The following is a 25,962-nucleotide window of genomic DNA, read 5'->3' on the forward strand; positions in this document are numbered from 1 at the left end:
GTCGCCCTCTCTTGCCCCTCTCTAGTGACCCCCTCACCTTCCCAACTCCCCTTCTTTTATTTCATATTTTTTGAGCATATAACTGCAAGCTGCTATGTGATCATGACTGCAACAGCCATGCCGTACCTGGAAGACAGCACTTTGCAATACTCCTCCCTGTCCTCTGACTCTTACAGTCTGTCTGTCTTCTCTTTGATGTTCCGTGGGCCTTAAAGCTGATTATAGAGATGCCCTACTTAGGGCTGAGCGCTCAACAGTCACGTGCGCTCAACGCTTTGACCAGTTCTGAGCCTTTGCATTAACAAAGAACATCTCTGGCCAAGACTGAGAGCAGCACTAATCTATATATAGCTATATAAGTCATGTGACAACTATCACATGTGACGTCAATCGTAAGTTCCCCCCTAGGACCTGTGACCTCTCCAGCCATAGACTGTGACGAGGTTCATAGTACCAAGTGTGCTGTCCTGGAACAGGCTTTAAAAACCATCAAGAAGTGGTGGGTTACTCCCAAGACAGTTATGCCACTATGGCACCAGTGGCCATCTCTTGCCTGGAAGGTCAGTATTGTAGTGTAGAGCATTCACAGGTGGCCCAACAGCCTCCACAGCACCTTCTATCACCATACATGCTATGCTTTGTCTCTTTTGATCCAGTGGTAAATTTTGACAAATATGATATATTTTACCATTAAAATTTCAAATATACATCCATTTCTTACACATTTTGTAATTGTAATACACATCCACATTTTATATGCTACCAACTTGTATTTCTTAATGTATTATTTTAAAACTTTGCTTAAAGAATATTATAAACTTAACTTTTCTTTATAAGTATTTTATTAGGTTAGCTAGAGTGTTTGTTCTGCCTTTGGGGGAGAAAAGGGAGTCCTTGCTTTTTTTCTTTATTTATTCTCTGGGAAAATTGAGGGTAAAGAAATAATGTTTTTCGCCGGGCATGGTGGCACATGCCTTTAATCCCAGCACTTGGGAGGCAGAGGCAGGTGGATCGCTGTGAGTTTGAGGCCAGCCTGGTCTACAAAGCGATTCTCGGACAGCCAAGGCTACACAGAGAAACCCTGTCTCAAAAGAATGAGAGAGAGAGAGAGAGAGAGAGAGGAACAAAGAAAGAAAGAATGTTTATCTTTCTTTTAGTATTTTTTAAAAACAGAGATAACCCATAAAATCATCTCTGTTAAACCAGGCAGTGGTGGCACATGCCTTTTCTCCTAGCACTTGGAAGGCAGAGACAGATGGATCTAGGAGTTCGAGGCCAGCCTGGTCTACAGAATGAGTTCCAGGGCAGCCAAGGCTACACAGATGAACCATGTCTCAACACCCCCTCCCAAAAGAAATCCATATTAGTGTTGTTGGGGAGCTATAATAGTTTTCAGTAAATATGTGAAGACATAAACAAACTCACTTTATATCTAGCTGCCTCTCTCTAAAACTTTGGAAGATTGCATTTTGAAATATGCCCATGGCCTTTCCTTAATTGTAGCTCCCTTAAGCAATTCTTCTCCGCGTCCCATTCAGCGGGTGCGTATTTACAGTGCGGCTGCCCCGTCTGATGCCTGGGGTACATGGTGCGGGTGATTCGTGGAAGCACAAGCCCTGGTTCCTGGGATGCCGACATACAGAGGAAGCTTCCGTTTGGATGAATTTTATTTGAAAGCAATGCCATTCATCACTGAATATTAGTACAACTCTGGGCCCTGTGTTTACAGATCAGTTCATTAGGGATCCATTAGTCGTCCTTGGATCTGGAGAAAAGCTTCTAACTCCTTGGCTGCACTCCTACAGCAAACCATGCCACCTGTGCCTTTGTGGCTGCTTCCTGCTCCTGATGCAGATCTACAGAGCGAGGCCACACAGGCCTGAGGGCTGGGAAGGCGCAGACCTGCCTTGCTGCTGTGGCTCACTTCTCTTTGATTCCTGAGATCTCCATTTTCTTTCTTTCTTTCTTTCTTTCTTTCTTTCTTTCTTTTTTTTTTTTTTTGTGGGACGATTAGACAAAGCATATGCACACGAAGCCACAAAACTACAGTCAGCATCAGAAATAATGTTTTCTTATTGATTTGGTGTCTATCCAGGTACCCGGTTCACCCTTGGGCTATGGCTGGAGCTGTGGGACACACAGTTATGTCTGGGTTGTTTTTAAGGCCCCCAGCCGGTGTCCTTATTTTCCAGATTTACTCCTTTTGGCATCAGTTTCCATCTAAACAGTACTTCTTTAGGACTCAAGTGGAACTGTGTCAGTGAACCTCAGATTTAGCCTTTTCATGTTCCCAACAAGCTTTTTAGTTCACATTGCTTCCTCAGCCTGTGCGTGTCTTCCGTCATGGTGCACCCCTTGCCCGACCTCTGTGCCTTCAGGCTGCTCTCTCTGCCTGTTCCTCCCCATCTCCTGCCAGGCTGCCTCAGAAGCGCCAGCACATTGTTTCTCATCTTGCCTTCTAATGGTCAAAGCTGTCTTTCTCCCCACCTTACATCCTATGCGCCCAGCACTGAGCTTGTCCTGAACTAGGTGCCCAGCCTATGCCCATGGCCCACTGTTAGACAATCATGTGTAAATGAGACTGTTGCCATTTCAGTTCTCTGAGGATCCCAGGGAGACTGTTCTTTAAAACAAATTTTTTGGGTTTTTTTTTTTTTAAAGGAGCTGGGGAAATCAATTGCATTTTTCCACTATAGCATATGAGGAGAAACTGAATTTCCTGAAACTCTCTGGGGCACAGCACTGTAATTGAGACTTGGAGGCTCCTTTAATTATTTTTATTCCACCAGAAAGGTTTGGATCTTTGGAATATCATTTATTCATATCATCTTAGCTATTCTAAGTCAGTTTCCTGACCTCTGGATTGACACATATTACTTGAGCATTGTTATGAAGTTCAGTCTGGTGTTCTGATTGGTGATCATTTCAGGATGATTAGCATATCCATCTTTCCTTTTTATCACGTATAGTTAGTCCATTAAAAATCCTCTTGTAACTATTTGAGGCATATTATATTAGGGGAATTTAGTCACCCTGAGCTTATTTTTCCTACCTCTGTAACATTGAACCTACAGACCAGCCTTCCTCTTTCTGGTACCCCTGGCCTCTGGGGACAATTCTCTTTTCAATTTCTGCATGGTGAGTCTTTTTTGACCCCACACAGGAGTCTTATCAATGGCATTTGTCTTTCTCTGCCTGGCATTTCACGTAAGAGACTTCCCTCCAGATCTACCCATGTTACTACATGTGACAAGAGTTCATGCTTTTCTTATGGCTGGGTTGTAGTCTGTTGTTCATAAATACTTTATTTTCTTTCTTTATTTGTTAATGGACACTCAGATTGATCCCACAACCTGGCTTAGCAGAAATAGCACTGCAGTATGCATGCACCATGCAAAAGCATGGTGCCTCTTCTACACAAATGATTTTATTGCTTTAGAGAACATTCTCAATTTTTAGTGGTGCCTCCATATTGCTTTTCTTAGTGGCTACACTGATTTATATTCCCTCCTTCATTTTGAACATTATCTTTATCAATTGTTGTTGTTGTTGTTGTTGTTGTTGTTAACAGTCCTTCTAACTATGGTGAGGTGGTTTTGATTTGCATTTTCCTGATAGCTAGTGATGGTGAACACTACCTCTGACTGCTGTTGCCCATTTTATTTTAATGAGTATTTCCAACCAAGCCTGGAGATGAACCTCCTCAGCCACTCACTGTGCTGCATGAAACTCAGGCGCAGGTGCACTTGCAGAGCAGTGGAGCCTTCCCGCGCCGTCCCTTCCTTCTTTCTGAACAATGCCTGTGATTTTACAGTTAAATGCCCACACTCCAAAATGACGGCTTCACTAGAGGAGAGAAAAGAAGGGCAGGAGTAGATTGAATAGTGATGGGACATTGTCTGGGTGCCAGGTTTGCAGCCTTCATCATCGCTGCTGGCTTTCATAACTACCTTATGTGACAGGGACATCTCTGGAATCGCTTTCTTCAGGTTGAAAACAAAACAGGGAGAAAACAACTTGTCTGAAGCTGGACAGGTCAAGTAGAAGCCATCTATACATCTTCCCAGCAATCAGTTTGTTTTCCTTTTCTGCATGTTGTGAGCATCATCACAAAGCTATTTCCTTCTTCGGTCAGCCTTCTGTAAGACACTGAGCCTGTTGATTGCCCATTCATCTCAAATACGAGATGAATCTGTTATCATCCATGCATCCCAATCTGCCGTTTCTGTTCCTCCTGTTTGCTTCACCGAGATAAGATCATAAATCACACATGTGGTCGAGAAGCTTTTGTCTAGCAATACTTGGGACCAGGAGTGTCTGAGACTGCAGACTTTGAACACTTACATACTCACAGAGGCCCTGGGGCTGGGAGGGACACACGGCTACACCATTGGTGTCTTGTGTGTACGTTGTGCAGAGCCTAGCACTCACTTTATACAAAATTCTTACTACATTTGTTTTCATCTCCACATATCCTATCACTTGGGGTCAGGAGTGGAATCTTCCACTTACGGTGTCATCTCTGTGCTCAGGATGATTTGGAGTTTAGATGTTAGGGTTAGTGATGCTCAGCCTGGATGAACTGCGCAGACGCGATGGAGTGTTTGGGCAGGGCATGACTTAAGGTTAGAAGCTACTAGCCCGTAAGGAGGCATGATAATAAAATGGAAGGAGGCCTGGGGGGATACCGAAGTAGTTAAGAGCACTGGCTGCTCTTCAAGAGAACCCAACAATGATTCCTAGCACCTACATGATAGCTCACAGCCATCTGTCACCCTCTTCTGATCTCCTTGGGCACTCCATCTACGTGGTGCCCAGACAGACATACAGGCAAACACTCATATAAATAAATAAAAAAGTTTTAAAGTCGAGAGAAATCAGTCAGGTGACATTTGCTTACTTGACACACACTTGCTGAATGCCCACAGCAGCCAGTCGTGGCCAGATACAGGAACTACTGGGACAATAGCCAAGGCCCTGGCCCTCGGAAAGCAGTTTAGGCAAAGCCTGCATGGCTTAAGCAAGCACCAGGCTGGGTTTGTCAGCCTGGAGTGACAACAGAGTCTGCATCTCTTTAGGGGCCTCATTTTCTGTATCCAGGAAGATTCTCCGGCCCAAGCCTCATTTCCAGCTCCTCAGTCTGTGCGCAGCCTTTCAAACACAGCTTCGTACAAAGACCAAGACACCAGCTCTGTGCCATACTGCCCTCCTCATACATACAGAGTCCTGGGCTGCGACAGACATTCTCCTGGGGTTCCAGGCCCTTGACTCATTGCCTCTATGGATTCCCAGGCTGGCTATGTGCACAGCCTGGGATCTGCCAGACGATGCCCTTATTAATGTGGAAACAAAATGGCCCTTCATTATTGGCAGCCAAGGAAAGTAAGTGAAGTACCCGGGTCTCCCACCTGCCCAATGAAGCTGTGAGAAAGTTAATCAGAGCCAGGTGTGGTGGCGCACGCCTTTATTCCCAGCACTCAGGGAGGCAGAGGCAGGCAGATCATTGTGAGTTCGAGGCCAGCCTGGTCTACAAAGCAAGTCTAGGACAGCCAAGGCTACACAGAGAAATCCTGTCTCGAAAAAAAAGAAAAGAAAGAAAGACAGAGACAGAGACAGAGACAGAGACAGAGACAGAGACAGAGACAGAGAAGAGAGAGAGAAAGCTAATCAGGGGTTTGACACACCCACCAGTGCTTCTCCATGAAACAAAGACAGCTGACCGGGCACTGTAGTGGGAGGATATCAAGTGGTTGGCTGTTGGTGCCTGCTTAAGGAATATACTGCAATAGCGATGACAGTAACAGCACCCAACGTCTGTGGGGTGTTACGCTCTGCATCCTTGGAAGTCCCCTCCACCACTATACCCAGTAGGTGAATGTCATAACTAATTTATATTTCAGGAAGAAAAAGAAAAACCCAGCTCATAGAAGTGATGTCATTTGCCACTAAACGCTGGAACAGACGTTGAAACTGTGTTGTCCTGATGCTAAATCCTTCTCCCTCCCTCCCTCTGCTCCCCCGCCCCCACCCCCGTTTCTATGGCTTCCTTTGCAAACAGTTGCGTCCCAGCCTCTGGGTGGGCAGAACTGAATTACCACGCTGCTGCCTGTCTCCTGAACGCTTGGCAGCTTTTCATTTTCTTACTAATGATTTAAAATCATCACCAGGCAACAGTTAATAAAGTCCATGGCCCTGCTGCTCCAGGCACCTCTGCCTGCGTGGTGAGCAGATCAGCAGCTTAGAACCACCAGCTGCGGAAACAGCAGGCTGTGGACGGCCCTGTTTGCTGAGCTGGGTGCTGTGCATGATGAAACCCGGTCAGAGAGCTGGGATTTGCTTGTCTTGACTGTATTCTGAAATCAAAGTGATGACATCAAGGAAATACAAGTTCAGCAGTCAAGGAGGAAAGGGGAGGAACGGCCAGGGAAGCTGCACCGGACTAGGTTCCAGGCATCCAGAGGAGCCCCTGGCTTCATTTTATTACGATGAGGATAATGGGGCCTGGGGAGACAGCTCAGTGATTAAGGGCACTGGTTGCTCTTGCAAAGAACACACCCCACTCCAGTTTGGTTCTCAGCATCCTCATGGTGCCTCTCACAATGGTCTGTAATTTCAGTTTCTGAAGATCGGAAGTTCTCCTCTGGTCTCCATGGGCACTGAATGCACATGGTGCGCGCACACACACAAACACACACACACACACACACACACACACACACACACACACACATCTTAGAGAAGAAGGCAAGGGTAATTAATGCCAGCCTCTTCTGGGTTGTTAGTGTGGACTTAAAGCTGTAAGGGTAAGGCTCGGACGCGCTGTACATGCCCTCCACCTCCGCCCCCCCCCCCCCACAAAGCCCTTCACTCTGCATCCCGGAGATGTGTGTCTACTTGGAGATGCTTTTCAGATACATGCTCCAGACCGCTTTAGTTTTCTACCCTGCCAGACACCATAATTGACCATCGGTGCCTACAGTACACCAGGGAGGTGGCTCTACACTTAGGCCTAGACCAGTCACACTGCTTGCCTCACCCTGGCCCTTGTCCGAAACAGCCTGGAGGCGACTGCTGGCCTTCTGACCCCTGACTAGACACTTTAGGGAGCCTTCTTGCTTATGTAATGGGATTAAAAAGTGATGCTTCACAAGATCGTGGAAAGGCTGAAGGGAATGACAAGGAGATGATGAATGCATTATTTGGTCCCCTCCACCCCCCCACCCCACCCCCAGTCTATGAGTTGGAGGAGCCATGACATGTGTATGAGAAATCAGAAGCATTTTTGCCTCTGTAGGATCTCATGCCTGGCCTTGTCACTAAATTATCCGGAGAGAGCAGCTGCTGTCCTCTGTGCATGGGGCAGACCCCCCCCCCACGGTCCCCAGCGTGCCCTCCGCCTCCCTCTTAGCCCTTGTCACATATGCCTGTTGTCAGCTGCACACTTGTTCAGGAGAGATGACCAGGGGCAGCTGGCTGGTTACACATAGGGAACACATCTCAAATTATTTCACATTTACTGATCCTTTGTCATCATCAACAGATACCATCTTAAGAATCAAGGCCTTCTCAGCTTCGCTCTCCTGTAAGAGGGTCCCCATCGCAACTCTTGGGTATCCCCTGAACTGGGTTAAATTATGGCTCTAACTTTCAAGATGAAAATTTCTTTAGATGGCCGGAGATTTATCTCCCAGCTACGCAGGGCCCTGGTCCCCCGACTCCCTCTTTGTATCTTTATGCCGATAGCACGTTAAATTGAGAACTGAGTGATTGCTTTGGAATGGTCCGATTTAAACAGTGTCTTTTGTCTTTCAAGGATGCCACAAATATTCATGAACTCCTGGTCCTGTGCCTCAGGGCCACACTTGAATACCACTCTCTGCCCGTGGGGAATTTCTCTATGTGTTCTGAATGAGATTTCCCAAAGTATTGCTTGTACGAAGTTTGAGGGCCACAGATGTTCCATCTTCCGCTACTTTCGAAAGGCAATTTACTTAGCAGGCTTCACTGGGGACCTGGAGAATGGTCTGCTTTAATGCCTTGGAGGGGGACTCTGTGGGAAACTGGCCCAACCATCATGATAATAATGTGGTAATTGGGTTTGGAGGAAATGATAGGATTTACCTGATAGAATGAATTTTAAACTCATTAAACAGTTACCCCTCTGGGATGGAGGGAGAGATGGCTCTGTGGTTTCAGGGCACCTATTCACTTGCAAGGATTCTTGCAAAGGATTCGGGTAGGTTCGGTTCTTGGCACCCACATTAAGGAGCTCACTACCACCTGTTATACCAGTTCCAAGGCTCCAGCTCCCTCTTCAGGCTTCGGTGGGCACCTGCAGACCGTGCATGTAAAAAAAAACAAAACAAAAAAACAAAAAACAAGCATACAGCTATGTCGTGCTTAATAAAGTATAATGGTCCCCTAAGCCTTGCCAATGAAAGCTTGGTAAGGGAAGCATAATCCAAAGGCAAAGCCAGTTTCCTGCTTAGGAGCTGGACAGACTGACAGGCAGTGACGGGGACCTTTCCCTAGATACTCACTCCAGACCTGTCTTGTCAATTTAGGGTCGGCACTTCTAGCCAGGATAGCATCTCTACAGAAATTATTCTGATGCAGCCCCTTAGATGCCATTTTCGAGCACATACCATTCCATGCCAAAGCCAGCCAGGTGACCTTTGAGCCCTGGTCTCACCTTTCACTGCTTGTGCAAGTGCGGGGTGGGGGGCGGTGCAGGGGACAGTGAAACTCACCTGCCATGCCTAGAAAACCAGACTGCACAGTGTGACAAAAACGTAGTCTTGTCTTTCAGATGGTGGGGGCAGAGCAGCTAATGGGCTGCTGGCTTGTTTTTAAAGGCTACACTAGCTTCAAAGCAGCTCTGGCCAGGAGCCACGGCTGGCTTCAGCCTTGCTCTGATATTCACAAAACCATAACGAAATGGCTTCCTTTCTTTTGTGAAGCTAGACAGACCAACGGAAACACGAGCAGCCCAGGCTGTCTCGCTGTGTGCACAAGTCTGATGAATCCCAAAGCAAACAAGTCAGTCCTGAATGAAGACGATCTTCTAGGGGATAAAAAATAGTCACCCAGGCATACAAAGAGAAAGGAAGACATTAAGGCCCGAGGCAGCCCATCCTCCCCAATCTTTACTCTCTGGCTCCTGCTCTTTGCCAAGTGCTGTCTTCAGCATCCCACATAGAGACCAATTTCCCTCTGTGTCAGTGCATCCCAGTTCCCAGGTGAGAATTTGGGGACCATGGGATAAAGGAGCCTGGGAGTTTGAGGTTGGAATGCATGACAGGTTCTGGCTCCACACCAGACACTAGCCTGCTTTCCTGTCCTTCCCAGAGCCAACTGATATAAATACACCCCGTCTGAAACTACAAAGAAACACACACACACATGCACGCGCACACACACACACACACACACACACACACACACACACACACACACGTGCACTCACATGCTCATTTAAGGACTGTGGCCCTTTAGAGGCAGTTTCTTTATGTTATATAAGGATGGAATTGCTGAGCACCTTGGCTGGAAGAAGAGGATGCAGAATGAGCCGATGGATAGAGACACAGAGAGGACCCAAGGAGATGCTCAGTGGTTAAGAGTTCTGGCCGCTCTTCCAGAGGACCCCACTTTGGTTCCCAGCACCCAGACTGAGTGGCTCACTCCAGCCTAAAACTCCAGCTCCACTTCTGGCTTCTATGGGCACTGCACTTGTGACATACACTCACACAGATACACATATGCACATAAATTAACATTTTTTTAATAAAATGAAGAAAGAAAGTGCTTTGGTAGCATACTCCAGTGTTGTCCTGCTGGGGCTCCCTGCCAAACGCAGGCCTATGTGGTGGATGGGGTCTGGGTCTGCTCATCCAGCAAGCATTGGCTAGCCCTAAGATCAGCTTCTGTTGAGAGAAGAACTGCCCCACGCGGTTCTGGAGGAGAGCGGGACGAATCTCCAATTTTTCATCTTTTTGACCCCACTTTCTTCCAGGGAGGATTGTTATATTATTAGGCAAAAAGACTGCGTTCATTCATTTTTGATTGCCATAGCAGTGTGCCTGAGGCTCAATACTCTATAAAGCAAAGGGTTTTACTTCGTCTACAACGTTAGAGGCTGAAAGTCCAATCCACGTTCCACCAACACGTCACACCACGGTGCACGGCGTCATGGTAGGAATGTGTGGTAAGGGGGGACATCCCATGTGAGGCAGGAAGCCAGGCAGGAGAAAGGAGCTCTTCTTGCTCTTCTGCCATAGTCCATGCTGAGAAGTAACCAAGGTCCCCGGGGAAAGTATCTGAACCCCTTCCAAAGACAGTGCCCACAGATGACATTCTCCCAAGGTCCCCCTTTCCTGAAGGGTCCCTAAATCCCAGTGCCACCACATCGGGAACCAAGCTGGCAACACACGAACTCAGACCGTTTCCAGAAGATAACACTAACCCAAGGGATGCTCATCAAAACAGGAAAAAAATAAACCAGAGAGAGGATGTAAGAGAAAGTGCATTTGCTCCCAGTTTCTAGTGTCAGCCTTCCTGCTACTGGCACACTTTCCCTTCTTTCCCCTTGGGGAGCACCCATCCCCGTGCACACACGACAAGGAACCTCCCTAGACTGTTCTCGCTGGTGTTCCTATGCCATGGGCCCTGGTCACTCCTAACGCTACGTTATGGCTTCTTACCCTCTGAGGCCCGCAGCACCAGACTTTGAGCTTCCCAAGGTCAGGAAGCCCAGAGCAGTGACTCCTATCTAGCTGGGACCTGGAAAGTAGGGTACTTGACTGTTGATGGAGTGACGTCCGTTTTCTTTAGTCAGTCTCAACAAGGAGGGGCCAGACCAGGGCATCTCCTCTGCCCCAAAGACTCCAAAACAACCCCACCTCTGGCCCACTGATGGTGCACAGCTGTCTTCCTGCATCCAGCCGTCTCCCTGGAGATGAACCTGTGTTCTCTCTCGTCTCCATGGAGACACAATCTCTGCAGCACAAATGCCGTGTTTCATTTAGCCACTTTCATTCTTTAATCTCCTTTCTTGGCAGAAAAGTTGATTTAAAAAAAAAATCAGGTCAGTGAAATTGATTTGGAGACTCAGACTCTGCTTCAGATTCTAATGAACAGAACTGCAGTGTCCTTAGGCGAGTCAGTGGAGGCTCCAGGACCAGAGATGCTGGCCTGCATGTTCCTCTTATCCCCAACAGGGCGAGAAGCCACACCTACCCACACAGCAGGCAGCATTTGCGACTGGGGTCCCCGTGGACACAGACATTGAGGGGTATCCTAGTTAGGGTTACAACTGCTGTGATGAAACACCTTGAGCAAAGAACTTGGGAAGGAAAGGGTTCATTTGGCCTATGCTTCCATATTGCTGTTTATCATCTGAGGAAGTCAGGACAGGAATTCAAAACAGGGCAGGAACCTGGAGGCAGGAGCTGAGGCAGAGGCCATGGAGGGATGCTGCTTACTGGCTTGCTTCCCATGGCTTGCTCAGCTTGCTTGGGTTTTTTTTGTTTGTTTGTTTTGTTTTGTTTTGTTTTTTTGTTGTTTTTTTTTTAATAGAAGCCAGAACCACCTGCTCAGGGGTGGCACCACTCACAATGGGCTAGACCCTCCCCCAGCAAACACTAATTAAGCTTGCCTACACCTCAATTTTACATGAAGGCATTTTTTCCATTGAGGTTCCTTCTTTTCTGATGATGCTAGCTTGTGTCCAGTTGACATAAAACTAGCCAGGATGGGGGACATTTCTGCTCCCTCCTAGCCTTGCTACCTTTGTCTGTGAAGTGGATGGACTTTCTAGTGAATCCTCTAGGTCCTCATGTCTCCTTCCTTACATGCCCCACAGACAGACAGACAGACAGATGGACACTTGGTGGAATAAGAGTGAGCGTGCCTGCCTTGGAGAGAGCTGCTTTCAAGCTTGGCCTCTGGGGAGCTTGCTTTTTAGGGTGCTCCCACTATTCTCAGAACTGATTGATGGAGGGCTCTCTGTGCCTCAGTTTACACACAATACAGTGTGTGCTGCACAGCTGTCTTCCATCTGGGAGTCTAGAATACAGAGATACGTTCAACACAGGGTGACTTTGTGACCAGCACCCAACACAAATCCCAGGGCACTGAGTCTCTAACGAGCTTCATGTGACGTGTTAAAATGTTGGGACTGAGTGCTGCCAGCCAGCTCTGCGGTTAAGAGCACTTGCTGCTCTTGTAAAAGATGAAGGTTTGGCTTCCAGAACCCACAGGGTAGCTAACAGCTCTCTGTAACTCTAGTTCTGGGAGATCTGTCGTCCTCTTCTGGCCTCCTTGGGCGTTGCATATACGTGGTGCACTGACCACAGGCAGGCAAAACGCCCATACACGTAAAATAAAAACAACAACAAAATTGTGTAGGGACAAGGCACACTCGGTGCGGTGCCACCAAGAGAGCAGTGGGAACTCATGTCTGCTTGGACTTGGCCATGGGCTCCTTTGCTTTCTGTGACTTTGACTTTGGCCTTTGATGATGATAAGCCACAGCCAGGCACACACGTCATACCTAGTCCTCTGAGTCCTCCTGGCCAGGACCTTAGGGACCTTTAAAACAGGTCTCATTTCCTTCCCTGGTTCCGGTGTTTTGCTTCCCAGAGCCTTGGAGATGGTTTGTTTCCCAGAACACACAGGGATCACACCACCATATGTTGCTCGAGTAATACTAATCTATACCGTCAGCCACAGGCAGGAGAGGGTTGCCCCCCACAATAGGTAACTATGCTCCTTCATGTAGAAATATCAGGACCCATGACCCCAGCCCTGGCCCATGAGATGAGAAGAAAAAGAAGAGATGTCAATGGGGCTCGGGAAATGAGAAAGGGAAGATGAAAGGCTGAGACTTCGGGTTCTGTCTCCAAAGCCCAGGGTCTCGGTCCTCCGTATCCCTTTTTCCTTTTCTTCTCATCTCATAGGTCAGGGTTGGGGTCATGGGTCTTGCTTGATATTTCGCATGAAGGAGTGTAGTCACCTATTGGGAGGGGCGTCAACTCCTCTCCTCCCTGTGGCCAACAGAACATAATAGCCCTGCTTAAGCAATGTATGATGCTGAGATCCACAGGGGCTCTGGACAGCTCTGAGGCACTTGCTTCCAGGCAGCTGGGGTCTGTGTGGACTATGCTGATTTCCAGGGTAGGATGGGGTGGAGACTCTCAGAACCAGAGGTAGGAGCTCGGGGCTCTGTATCCAGGCCACTTCCACAAGAGTGCAGGCCACAGAGGGGAGAAGGTGGAGGTCTTGAGCATCTCCAGAGTCCTCAGAAGCATCATTTAGGAAGAGCCCTCAGTAGTCAAAGGAAGAACAGATTAGGCAGGGGAGGCAGAAGAAGCCAGAGAGGACAGGCCTCATGTTGGAAACTTCTTTCTGTCTCATTGATATGAACCACTAGCGAGTCCTCTGGAGGACCCTCGTGCCTAGAGAGGCTGGCCCTGCCCCAAAGGGGCTGCTCATCAGCTGGGGAGCATAGAGCGCACATGATGGTAACAGAACCACACTCCAAACTCTGGTGTTAAAGAAGCAACTGAGCCACAGACAGGCCCCGGGGGTGGGGGGTGGGGGGGGGGATCCTGGAGATGCGTTAATGCCTTCCCACTCACATAGCTCTTCCTTTCCCACTGCACCACATTGCTTGTCTCAGGGCAGTGGATGTAGATTAGTGTAACAACCCAGAACCATTTTACAGGTGAAGCCACGGGGTCCTCGGGTTAACTAGAATTAGCATATGAGGTTGATCTCTGTGCCCACCCCCATCCCAGAGACCCCGAGGGACCACAGTGTGTCAAAGGGGATGAGAGAAAAGAGGCCACCAGGACCTATGCTTTGGCTAGGCTGCCGAAGAGGAACAGGAAGCCTGTCGCATATGACAAGTCATTCTGTCTGTCTCTGGCACAAGTCTATAAAATGGGCACAGAGCTGGCACATGCGCCGAAGTCATTTCTGTGAGACGCGGGACACCTCCCCTGATCCAGGCTTACCTAAGGGTTGCTATGCGTTGCCACACTCAGTCACCGTAAGGATGCTACCAATACCAACCCCCGCCCCCCCCCCCCAAGAAGAAAGCTGAGGTCCCCAAAGGCAGGGAGGGAAGCCATCCAGGTGCATACAGCTCTGAGGTCAGCCCAGCTTCAAAGCCTCTAGTGTTCTCTGTTCCTGAACTCGGGAGAGAGTGCTAAGAAAGGCAGAATGCCATTTCAGCTGGCTTTACAGGGCCTTTCATCCCCTGTCCTGCTCCACCGGGAGCCTGTTGTGGGAATCTCGGGGCCATCCAGGGATAAGGTACCAGATGTCATGATTCCAGCTCCTTGGATGGCGGCTGCCCAAGCTATCATATCTCTTGGGCAGGTCTGGCTTTATGTCTCCTCGAAATTTAATTTCCCTAGCGTGAGAGCTTCTCTTGCCATGAGGTTTCGAAGGTTTATCCTCATAAGGAAGGGCCATTTGTTGAGCGCTGTGGCACAGAGGCTGCCGGGCCTGAATGCTGACAAGGCCGCTGCCTCCCCAGAGCTGAGGCTCCTGCATCGGCAACCCGGCAGGGGCATACAGAGGACCACTTGTGTTCTTCTCCATCCTCTTTCCAATATCTGCGGTGACGGACACTCCCGGAATAAACAGGCAGTTTGCCTCATGGTAACATGGAGCTCCGTTACCCTCCTGCAGGCAAGCGAAGCTACAGACAGAGAGAATTAGCAGAGCGTGTCAGAGAAGGGCCACAGACAGACATGCTCTGGAACACTGGCCAGTCTTTGCTCTTTCAGTTACCAAGGACTGTGCCCCACTGTGCCTCAGTTTCCAGCTCTGTAAGTGAAGATGATGGCTGAGCATAGAGGGCCAGCATGAGGAGTTCTGTGAGCCACTGAACAGTCAGCGAGGACTGGCTGGTACACGTGCATCAGGAGTCTGGAAGGGGCATCGCTCTCATCGAGTCTTCACACCCGTCTTGAGGGTGAGATTCGGGTCCTCATTTAATAGATGAAGAAACACGGGCTTGGAGATGTGAAATGTCTGACCCAAGGTTGCACAGATCATTAGAGGCAGAAATAGGGGGAGATGCAGCCATAGCTGCTGCAGAGAACTCCACACCCGCTCAAGAGTGAGGGTCCAGCTCTGTGGGCCGGCAGAAAGAAGCTTCCTGCTGACCACTCTGTATAGCAAAGCGCTGTCACCCTGTCAGACAGAGCCGACTTCAGATGACCCTGTGCATGCACTTCCCACTGGGTCCTCCTTCCCTTCCTATCTCCCTGGAGGCCGGAGACAGTGAAAAGGGGTCTGAAGCCAGTGTGGTAACAGATGCCCGCTATCTGGGCACTCAGGCGCAGAGACAGGAGCATGAGCTTGAGTTCGGTCTGGGCTAGATTGTAAGTGTCAGGTCAGCTGGAGTCTGTTAGCAGACAGGCAGATGCTAGATGCAGGAGGCGTGAGGGTACACACTGCAGACAGGGCTTTGCGCCAAAAACAAGGACAAGAGTGTGAGGTGGGGGCTGTGCAGTGCATGTGAGGTCTCCTCTCCGCTGTGCCAGCTCCCGAGCTGAAAGCTGGGACTGCAGAGAGCATCAAGGAATTGAGGTCTCTCTGTCTCTCATACACACACACACACACACACACACACACACACACACACACACACACACACGGTGGAGAGACAGAGACACAGAGACAGTGAGACAGAGACAGAGAGACAGAGAGACAGACAGAGACAGAGACAGAGAGCGCAATTATGATTCGAGGAGCTGGGTGTGTGAAGTGATAAAAATATGCCCATAGAGCACTGCACACACATGCACGTGCAAAGAGAAGGTGATATGATATGTTGTTGGGCTTCAAAGCTTAAGAGTTTGCACTAGGAGAGAGATTTTCCAGACCTAGTGACAAGCGAGGGTCCTCCTGAATCTCCGGGGCATCTGACACCCATGAGGAGCTGGGCAGGGGGTGTGGAGAGGCAGAGCTTTCATAGCTTGCACTATTGGTGCTGCGCACTGTTGGAGGACACCATGTTAGTCCCCGGAGCTGCCATGACAAATGGCCATGAAAGATCTGTGCCTTAATGCAACAGAACTGTGTTCTCTCAGTTATCGAAGTCGGAAGTTCCCTGCCTTAGCCAGGGATACTATGGCTGTGATGACACACCATAATCAGGGCAACTCGGGAAGGAGGAGGTTCATTTTGACTTATACATCCATGTTTCGTTGAAGGAACTTGGGACAGGAACTCAAACAGGGTGGGAACCTTCATCAGGAGTTGATGCAGAGGCCATGGAGGGGTGCTGCTTACTAACTTGCTCTCCATGACTTGCTCAGCCTGCTTCCTTATAGAACCAAGGACCATCAGGCCAGGGATGGCCCCACCCGCAATGAGCTGGGCCCTCCCCCATTAATCACTAATTAAGAAAATGCCTTACAAGCTTGCCTACAGCCCAACTTTATGGAAGCATTTGCTCAGTTGAGGTTCCCTTCTTTCCAGTGGCTCCAGCCTGTGTCAAGTTGACATGAAACTAGCCAGCACGGGCCCCTTACAAAGCCTTCCCCCCTCCCGCCCCCCCCCCCCCGCTCTTCTAGCTCCTATGACTCCTCCATCTCCCCATTGCCTCCCCTTCCCCTCTGTGTGTCGGCCTTCATCTGTATCTCCAACAAAGCCTTGTCTCCTGGACCTTAATGCCCACCTGGGTGATCCACAATGACCTTTGACCCAATCACGCCTGCCATGCCCATCCTTCCAAACGAGGTATTGTTTATGGCAGGTTCAGATGTGGGCATGCATTTCAGGGGCCTCCCTTCTCCTGCTCCAGGGATTCACGTGCCCCCTCTGACTGGCTCCCCTCTTATGGAAGAGGAAGGTTTTCACAGTACAGGACCCTCCCCTACACACTTAGCGCTGTCTGCCCCTTGTGGAGAACTGCCTCTGCCCTGGGCTTTAAGCCAGCATGCCACAGAAAACTACATGCTCTCTGAGGAGCTCCTCAGGCCAGAGCAGACCAGCCCTAGGATGGCATATAGTTCACTCCTGAGAGAACACTGCTTAATGAATTGTGTGTCCTTGGCAAAAGCACATGACCTATCAGTGCCTTGATCTCACCCAAAAGATGAAGAATCCTTAGCATCCACCTCTCAGGCAATCAATCAGTAAGTCAAACAAACAGAACCCAACTTCGATGCTTTCTCTGTGCAGAGCAAATGGAAGTGAGAGTTAGCCAGTGCCGCCTCCCAGGCTGCTTCAACATTTGAGATAGTCCCTAAAGATCAGCCTTCCCACTGGCCTCCCAGCCCTGCCCCCAGCCCCACTCCCCACCCCCACCCCACCTGCCTCCAGACACATCTTTCCAAAACCTGATCTATTTCCCCCACCCCTACACCCCACACACACGTAGCCCTGGCTGTCCTGGACTCACTCGGGAGACCAGGCTGGCCTCCAGCTCACAGAGATCCGCCTGCCTCTGCCTCCCTGCATGCTGGCATTGCAGGCGTACACCACTTTGATTCTGCCCCCTGCCTGATTAAACCCTTCAATCTTTCCTGGTCACCCGAGTTAAGGCTCTATGTCCAGTATACCCACTCCCCCACCCCCACCCCTACCCCACCCCCCCACCCCCCCACCCCCGCTCCAGGCCTCTCCCTCATTGGCTTCCTCAGAAACAACCCTACCATGTCTCTAGAGCAACGCAGGCTTTCTCCAGCTGCACTCTAGCAGTTATATGCTCCACGGAGCCATCTGCCCTCCCACCCAGTGGTCTCTGCAGAGTTACTCATACTGTCACATCCCCAGCCCCAGATGAGTCCCACAGCCCCCTGTGCTGATGGCCTTGGTCGCAGAGCAATCCCACTAAAATGCAGAAAGGAACGAAGGCTTCCAGACAACATGGCCTCCATTTGCCCTACCCAAGCCAGCCTGCTGGGTGGAACCGCACACGTGGGCAGGCTACTTCCCAGACTCCACTCAGCACTCATAAAGACCTCCCAGTACAGAGTCTACACAAAGAGCTCTTCTCCTCCCTGCCTGCACTAAGGAGCCAGGGACCTCAGACACTCTGAAGCCTGGACTCACCCCCAGAGACTCTGGTGTCGTATCCCCCGATGGAGCCAGAAGATTGGGATTGTTGAAAATATTGCCCACGTGATGATAACATATCCAGCCAGCTCGAGAGCCACGTCAAAACAGCTTACAGGAAGAGTCCGTCTTTCCGTGGGTGTGCCTTATAGTCCACTGGAAGACTGAAAGCCACACCCATGTCTTGGACCCATTTGCCTCTTGTCCATCACATTAGAATCCACAGGAAGGGCAGCCTAGGTGTCAGCATCCTACGGTCCTTCCGCATCCTACGGTGGTAGACTTGAAACCACAGAGCCCAAAGGAGACTTCCATCCTCCTCCCCTCCTTCCTCTTCTTTTCCCAGTGATGTTTTCTGAAGGTCTCTCTGCCACAGAGCCAGCCTTGATGACCTGGGTAAATCACACCCTGCGCCTCTCAGAGAGGGCAAGGAGTGGGAGAGCTCTGCCATAGCTGGGGAACCCGCCACTGCATGAGCATGCTGGGCACTCTTCTCTAACCTCCTAGTTAGAGGCTGGGGTGGGGTACCTACCCTTCATGGGCATTTCCCCAGGTCTGTGCCTATGTTTAGACATCTTGTCCTGCCGATAGGTTTATCTAAGGCTGGGGCTCTGTTCAGTCCTAGGCACGGGTCACATGCGGTCACTGGGATGGGAAAATTCCCCAGGGCGTCCTCGAGCTGCCTAGGACTGCTGGCAACGGCAAGATGGGCTCTGCTTGCTCCTTTGCAGGCATGAGGTCTACAGCCATGCCATTGCCACAGTGTGCCTATGACTGTTTGCATCCTGGGCATCGTGGGCAGCCCTCTCGGCTGGGCCTGGGGGAGGCTAGCAGCATTTTAAAGCTCTCTGATGGAGTCACCGTGTACAGGAATGGCTCCCACCCTGGAGGCAAAGTGTTTTCTTAGCTCTGGCATTTAAAGCTTGAGGTAAAATTTTGCACACTGTAAAATTAGTCACTTTTAAATGAACTGTTTCGCTGCATTTGGAATACTTACAGCACTGGACGACCGTCATCCTTGTCTAACGCCAAAACATTTTCATCATCCAGAAAGAACCTGGTACCCATTACCAGTCATTCCCCATGGTCCCCATCCTAAGCCCTTGGCAACTGCCCATGCGTTTTCTACATCTACAGTTTAATCTAGACATCTCATAGTGACCTTTCAGGTCTGACTTCTTTTTATTCAGTATAATGATTTGAGGTCTCTCTACATCTGTCACACATTTTCCATCCCTCTTATAACTGAGTGATATTGTTTGGATACACACCGCCTATCAGGATCCGTGGGCGACTGAATGCAGGGCCCCCTGGCGAATACCGCACCCCTCAGATGCTCGATTCCCTTGCATTTATTTGCACGTGACCGTCATACATCTTCCTGTGTGTTTACTTCTCTGGCGTTCTTATGATAGCTAGTACAATATGAAGCCATGTAAGTAACTGCTATGTTGTCCTAAGTGGAGAGTGTGACAAGAAAAGTCCACAATGTGTTCGCCACACAACAATTTACTTTTCCACATTTTTTTTTTTTTGGTTTCTAGTAGATTGAACTCATTAATGTGGAAGCATTAAATATTGGGGGAAGGGGTTGTTGATAACACAGTATTTGGTTATCCTGGGCAAATACTCAGACTGCTCCTAGCTTTTGAGTCCTGGGTATCCTGGACCATCGTGGACAAGGGTTCTTTTCACCCTATAACCCAGACACTGCCTGACCAGCTGCTTTGGGGTTCCCAGGATGGGTGGGTGGTGATCCGAAGTGACCCACTTTGGGGAAGTTTCCAACCCTTTTTCTGGTTGTGTGCCGACGGTGCTATAGAGAGCAAGGAAGCCTTTAAAGTTGTAAACACTGTGCCGATGCTGCAGGCGAGGGGGGATGTGGCTTCAGACCCCCCAGAAATGCTTGAAGCAGTAAAAAGTGTTCAGGTTGTGGGTGCGCACGCACCAAGGCAGATTCCTGACAGGTCAGATGTGCAGTGCAGGGGAAGCAGTTAAGAGTGGTCAGAAGGTTGGAGCCCAGTGCCAACCGTGGTGGAGCTGGCATTCCGGTGGCAGGAAGAGGGCAGCTGGAAGACTGGGAGGCCAGTGGGTGGGGGCACATTCAAGGTGGGTGTCAGGTGTCCAGACAGAGGCAAAGCAAGCCGCCGATGCCTGGCATCAGACTACAGTGGTCCTGACAGGGGTGTGGTGGTAAAGGAAGGCAGGAAGCCCCGGATGTAAGGACCTAATCCTCACCCCGCACATACACATATTATTCCCCATGCTGACAGGAAGAGTTCAGAAAGAACTTTCTAGATTTTCCTGCAGGAGGGAGAAACTGGGGCTCACAGAGTGTCCTCAGGATCACACTACATTTTCGTTAGCAACAAAGCCAAGACACAGTGACTTCCCTCCGCCCTTGGCTCCTCTGTTGGCTCCAGGCGTTGAGGGCTGTGTGCATGGCCTGTAAGTGCATGAACTGCCACTGTGTGACGCGCAGTTCTGTCTTTTTTCAGGTCACCATTCTCGTCAGCTTGGCCCTCGCCTTCCTCGCCTGCATTGTGTTCCTGGTGGTTTACAAAGCCTTCACCTATGACCACAGCTGTCCCGAAGGATTTGTCTACAAGGTAAGGGGCTTGGGGCTGCTGGACAGCCCTAGGTGATTGCGAGTAATTGGAGGAACTGCCGATGACTTCTTTTCCCTGGTGGCCATCTTTGGGTATGGCATCGTGTCTGGGAGAGAGTGATCGATCACGTCTTCCTGGAGGAGCAGTCTCAGGCAGGCCCGAGAGTTCCCATTGCGAGGTCAGGAAATAGGCCAGCTCCAGACTGCGCATGAGCAGCGAAGGAAGCTCACTGACACTTGACATTCATTGACTTGCTCGCCTTTGGAAAGTTCTGGTTCCCATGGGTCTTCCTGGCCTCAGAGTGTCCCTAAAGAGCCATAAGAATAAACAGCAGTGCTTCTGAAGTTTTCTGCCAGCCTGTGCCCAGACCCCTGACCCTCTGGGCCCCTTCCCTCCTGGTCATTAACGTAGTTGCCTTCCTTCCTTCAAAGGCTTGGGTGACCTGAGGGTCTTCTCAATCCTTTGCATCGTATGTTTGCCCGAAACAGTCAAACAGTGGAGCACAAAATAACAATAACAATAATAAATAAATAAATAAATAAGCCTGTTAGGTAATGGACTGTCAATACATGTTAGTTGCAATAAAATTAGCTGTTTCAAATCCAAAACAGGTGATGGTGTTAAGTTTTATAAACATCATTCACTTAGTATTCATTTTCTGTCAAGCTATTTACTAAACCGTGCAACCATTCTTTAAAAAAAAAAAAAGACTTTTTTTTTGTCCCCATCTTCCGTAAGAAGTAACAGAAATTGGGTTCTTTAGTTAAGAGGATTCCCCACAACAGCTAAGAAGATGCTCCAAAGTAGGGATCAAATAGGGAAATGCTCCGGCTTGAGAGCGTAGGGCTGTTGGTGCTGGTACGCGCTTCCATGAAACGACGCTGTTAATGGATAGAAGTTGAGGTTCTGGGAGAACGGGGACGGTGACAGCCAGCTCTGGGGGCAGCTGAATGGACCATGCTTCAGCACACGACAGGGTTTAGTCTGCAGAAGCGCGACAGCGGAAACTGCCTGCTGCGTGGCACAGACTTCCCTAATGCTGGCAGAGGGAGAAAGCACTACCTGTGCATGGGAAGGGGGCAGGGATGGGGGCAGGGGAAGGAGTTTGTTTGTTTGTTTGTTTTCAGAAGAAATTCTAAAAAGATAAGAATTTAAAGTGCCAAATATGGGCACTCAGAGGGGAGGAAGGACTCGGGGACGGAGGCAACATGCATCCAGATTTAGTTTGTTATATACTTTCCTCAAAATATGTAAATTGATGACTTATTTTGATAAATAAGAAAAGGTAAACCCTTGAAATTAGAAACATGCTAAACAAACAACCTAGAACTGTATGAACCGGGAGAAACTCCTCAAAGAAAATTAATGTTCCGAATGACCAGGGTGCAGCCTGGGGACTGAAGGACCTCGGCGGAGCAGATGGGTGCCCTTGACCCTCTGTGGGGCCCTGACAGGAAAAAAACCATCATAGGCTGAGACCGCCATAAATTGAAAGTGCCGTTAACAGCACTCGGGAGGCAGAGGTAGGCGGATCGCTGTGAGTTCGAGGCCAGCCTGGTCTACAAAGTGAGTCCAGGATGGCCAAGGCTACACAGAGAGACCCTGTCTCGAAAAACCAAAAAAAACAAAAAACAAAAAAAAAACGAAAGTGCCGTTAATACATCCAACCTCTGGGATGTCAGAGCTAAGTTTAGCACAGCTTGACTCAGAACTTTGTACGAGCCTATAGTTGGCCAAGGCCACCGGAGACAAAGCTTGTCTTGAAACATTAAATGCTTTATGCAATTCGTTGAACACTGTGCTGGGTTGAGAAATAGCTTTTCAAGGGTACACACTGATGCTATCAGATAGTTGAAAATGCCCAGGTCAAACCCTTGCAAACAGAGAATGCCTACAGCCTAAGGACGTTACGAGGTAGCGACATTCATTCAATGCACCGTTCACTCTGAGTGCTAAACCTGGTGGTACCTTATGATTATCCTATATACAGTAGGGATAATGCAAATACATAACGTAAGTTCATATCACTGCTAGGAACCGATAACTTTGGTTTGAGAAAAGAAATATACATATATAGAACAAAGGACATGAAATTATTGTTATCTGTGGATGAATGACGCAGGCAGCCACTAGGGGTCAAGTAAAAGGATCCGATGTCACGCTGCCAGGGGCTACTACATCATATGGTCATCAAACAGATGAGTCTGGTCCTACCGCAGTACCAACAGTAGGTGTGCTTCCTCTGCCGTGGAGATGACAATGCTATAATATTGGGGTAGGTCTGCTGCAGCCAGGTGCAGGGGCATTGTCTCCTGTGGTACGCGCTCCTGCTGCCTCTGTGGGTGACAACAACTTACCCAGCTTCTCTTGACTCCTTCTACCTCTTTTTTTTCCCCAGCACAAGCGCTGTATCCCGGCCTCGCTGGATGCTTACTACTCATCCCAGGACCCCAGCTCCAGGAGCCGCTTCTACACGGTCATCAGCCACTACAGCGTGGCCAAGCAGAGCACTGCCCGGGCCATCGGGCCATGGCTGTCAGCCGCTGCTGTCATCCATGAGCCCAAGCCACCCAAGACCCAGGGCCATTAGAGGCCTGCCCCAGCGGGGATGGGGGGAGGGTGGAGAGGGGAGACCCCCCCCATACACACACACACACACACACCACACACACACATACACACACTAGCTAAGCAGAGCTGGAGCTACAAGACAACACTGTACTGCTGGGGTACGGGGTGGGGGCGGGGCAGGATGGGGTCTGGGGAGAACTCCCTGAAAATATTGTGCACTGGAGTTGTCTGAATCGATCTTTCCTTTCGTCCTTTCGTATTGTTGCTTCGTCCCCAAGTCAGGCCCGTGTACAAAGGCATGTTCCGTGTTGACTGTTCCCATGTAAGATATTTTCAAAGCCACCGCTTATTCTTTGTTTAGGATAATTTAGAGGCAGCAAAAGGGGGGAGCCAGAGGAAACGAATTCAAAAGCATGAAACGGACCCCACACGTGGAAGACACGGCAGGGCAGTACAGAGCCCAGCCTCTCTGGGCTGCTTAGATAAGACCCCACGGCTTTCTCGTGTGGCGGTGTTGTGGCAGCGTCCGAGTATCTGTGTGGCAAAGGGTGGGCTATTCCTGTGGTCTTCAGGAGAGGAGCGCAGCCAGGCAGGGAAGGCTGAATTGGAGAGAAAGGTGATGTTGGCATTTCCAAACCAGGAATGCAGAGTACCACCCAAGGGTGAGTTTGCAATATGAGTACGAATTTGAGGGGGCAGGGGAGGGGAGGGAGGCATCCATGCTCAGCCCTGGGCAGCCAGAGGGACCTAGGCTCCGAGCCCTCACAGGGCAGCTGCTGCGCATGAATAGATGCTGTCTTTGATTGTTCTAAGTGTATCCCCAGGTGCTGCCTGTGTTTTCAAGATGGCGGGGGTGGAAAGGGCGAGAAAGGAAAAGAGTTGACAAGAAGAGGAGGAGGACAGGTCAGGCGGGTTACTCTAGGCCCAGTTAGAAGCATAGGCACCCGGCTTTTATGTTTTTGCTCTTTCCCAAAGTGCTAATGGCAGAGGGAGCAACATCTGGATTCTAGCCAGGAAACTGGAAGGACAGCCAGGAGGAAACGTGAAGATTGCAGGCATTTCTAGAAGAAGCTGAGAAGTCTTTTGCTACTCTGTTGTCTTGACAGAGGACGTGTGTCCAAACTCCCCAGCCAGATTCTAGAATCGCCTGACAGGGAGGTGTAGGCAGCATCCTTAGGCTTCCCCACCTGTACTCTAGCAGGGGCCTCTTGCTTCTTGGGAGCATTCCAGGAAGGCCCTTTTCTATGGAGGTGCTGACTCTGGGCCCAAGAGGTCTGGAACTGACCAGGAGACCTGCTCATCTGGTGTGCGTTGCCGTTTCCCGGTGCCTTTCCAACAGGCCATTTAAGGGTATGGTTTTTTGTGGCTTGCTCTATTGCTGAAATCAGTGGACACGGCAGCTGGGTAGGAGTAGCGTAGCTCAGACCACCCCGCCAGATCCTCATCCGGCTTCTTCTCCCTCGTCCCCCACCCTCCCATCACCTCGAGTCACCTGTAAATTCATTTGTCATCTGAAACGGATCAACAAACCGTCCCTAGCAAAACCACAGAGCGCTTTATAATTTTGTGGTGTATTTTTGTCGGTAGGTAGCAAGAGGCTGAAGTATTTTTTGGTGTAATTCTTGAAATTTTCTGACAGGAAAAAGAAAATAAACATAGATGTGTCTGAGAGTCTTGACCGTCTGTCCTTTACAGCTTGACCTTCTGGGCAATGAGTCTGGCGGGGGATGCTTGGGGTAAAGAAAGGGGGGCGGTTGGTAAGGCCAGGAGCAGAGTGCCCTGTTAAGTGGGAGGAGAAACTTGGGTATGGAGGGCGGGGCAGGGGAGGAGTCTCTATCTTAAAGTAGATATGGCCTGGGCAAGAACCTGAAGCCCTAGCAAGATCTCAAGGGCTACAGGTGAAATTGCATGCATGATATGACACCAGGTCCTCACATGGTACCGAGGTCCAGATATGTTGCCAAGGAGCTAATGGGATGCTGGAGGATCCTATGATATGAAGTTTGTAATACCAAGAGGCTGGTAACGCTGAGGTCATCATGTGCTGCTGCTGTTACGGTGGATTCAGAAGACCCGACATAGCACTGAAAGCACTACATGATGCTGAGCACCTGGCATGATGCTGAGCACCTGACGTGATGCTGAGGTCCTGATGATGCAGAGGGTGTGACAGGCAGGAGAAAAGGGGTCCTTACATAATGCTGACACTAGGTTATAGCCCTTACATCACAGTAAGGCACTGACATGCCCAGTAAAGGAACCGACATTGTTGACACTGTGTTTACTACCTGATCACATACTGCAGTTCTGAGATGGCGCTCGGGACCCATCTACGATAGTCAGTTTCTAAAATTCTGCTGCAGGCCTGGCTCGATGTGATATTGAGGTCCTGACACGTTGCTGAAGTTACAGCGCTGTGCTGAAGTCCTGATATGTTACTGAAATAAGGTCCTGAAGTGATGCTGAGCCCCAGACATGACAGAAAGGGCTGTCCAGATATCATACTGAGGTCCACATACAATGTTTTGCTCTCTCATATACCAAGGGCATGAAATGACGCGGGGGTCTGTGTGTGACTGATACGGTAACATGCTGAGTTCCCAACGTGAGTCTGAGGTCTTGACATTAGGTTGAGTCCCTGATAAGATGTTGGTGCCCAGGACAATGCTGAGGTCTTAAATGAAACTGGAAGCCTGATATTATA

The 25,962-nt window shown here is 49.6% G+C and overlaps 1 protein-coding gene across 2 annotated transcripts in view; it reads left to right on the forward strand.

Annotated features, from left to right (window-relative positions):
• The window catches only part of NSG2 (neuronal vesicle trafficking associated 2), a 68,283-nt gene that overhangs the window by 34,821 nt on the left and 7,500 nt on the right, over positions 1 to 25,962 (forward strand). Inside the window, exons 4-5 of one of the 2 annotated variants that reach the window (XM_084761371.1) lie at positions 20,577 to 20,687; positions 23,086 to 23,317. In XM_084761371.1, the coding sequence (XP_084617497.1) occupies positions 20,577 to 20,687; positions 23,086 to 23,277 (303 nt within the window). In that variant the 3' untranslated portion in view covers positions 23,278 to 23,317. Of the gene's footprint in view, positions 1 to 20,576; positions 20,688 to 23,085; positions 24,930 to 25,962 lie in introns of those variants that run through there. The other variant, XM_084761370.1, reaches the window with a different exon arrangement.

The sequence above is a fragment of the Acomys minous genome (genome assembly GCF_964271855.1).
Source record: "Acomys minous genome assembly, chromosome: 16".
NCBI lineage: Eukaryota > Metazoa > Chordata > Mammalia > Rodentia > Muridae > Acomys > Acomys minous.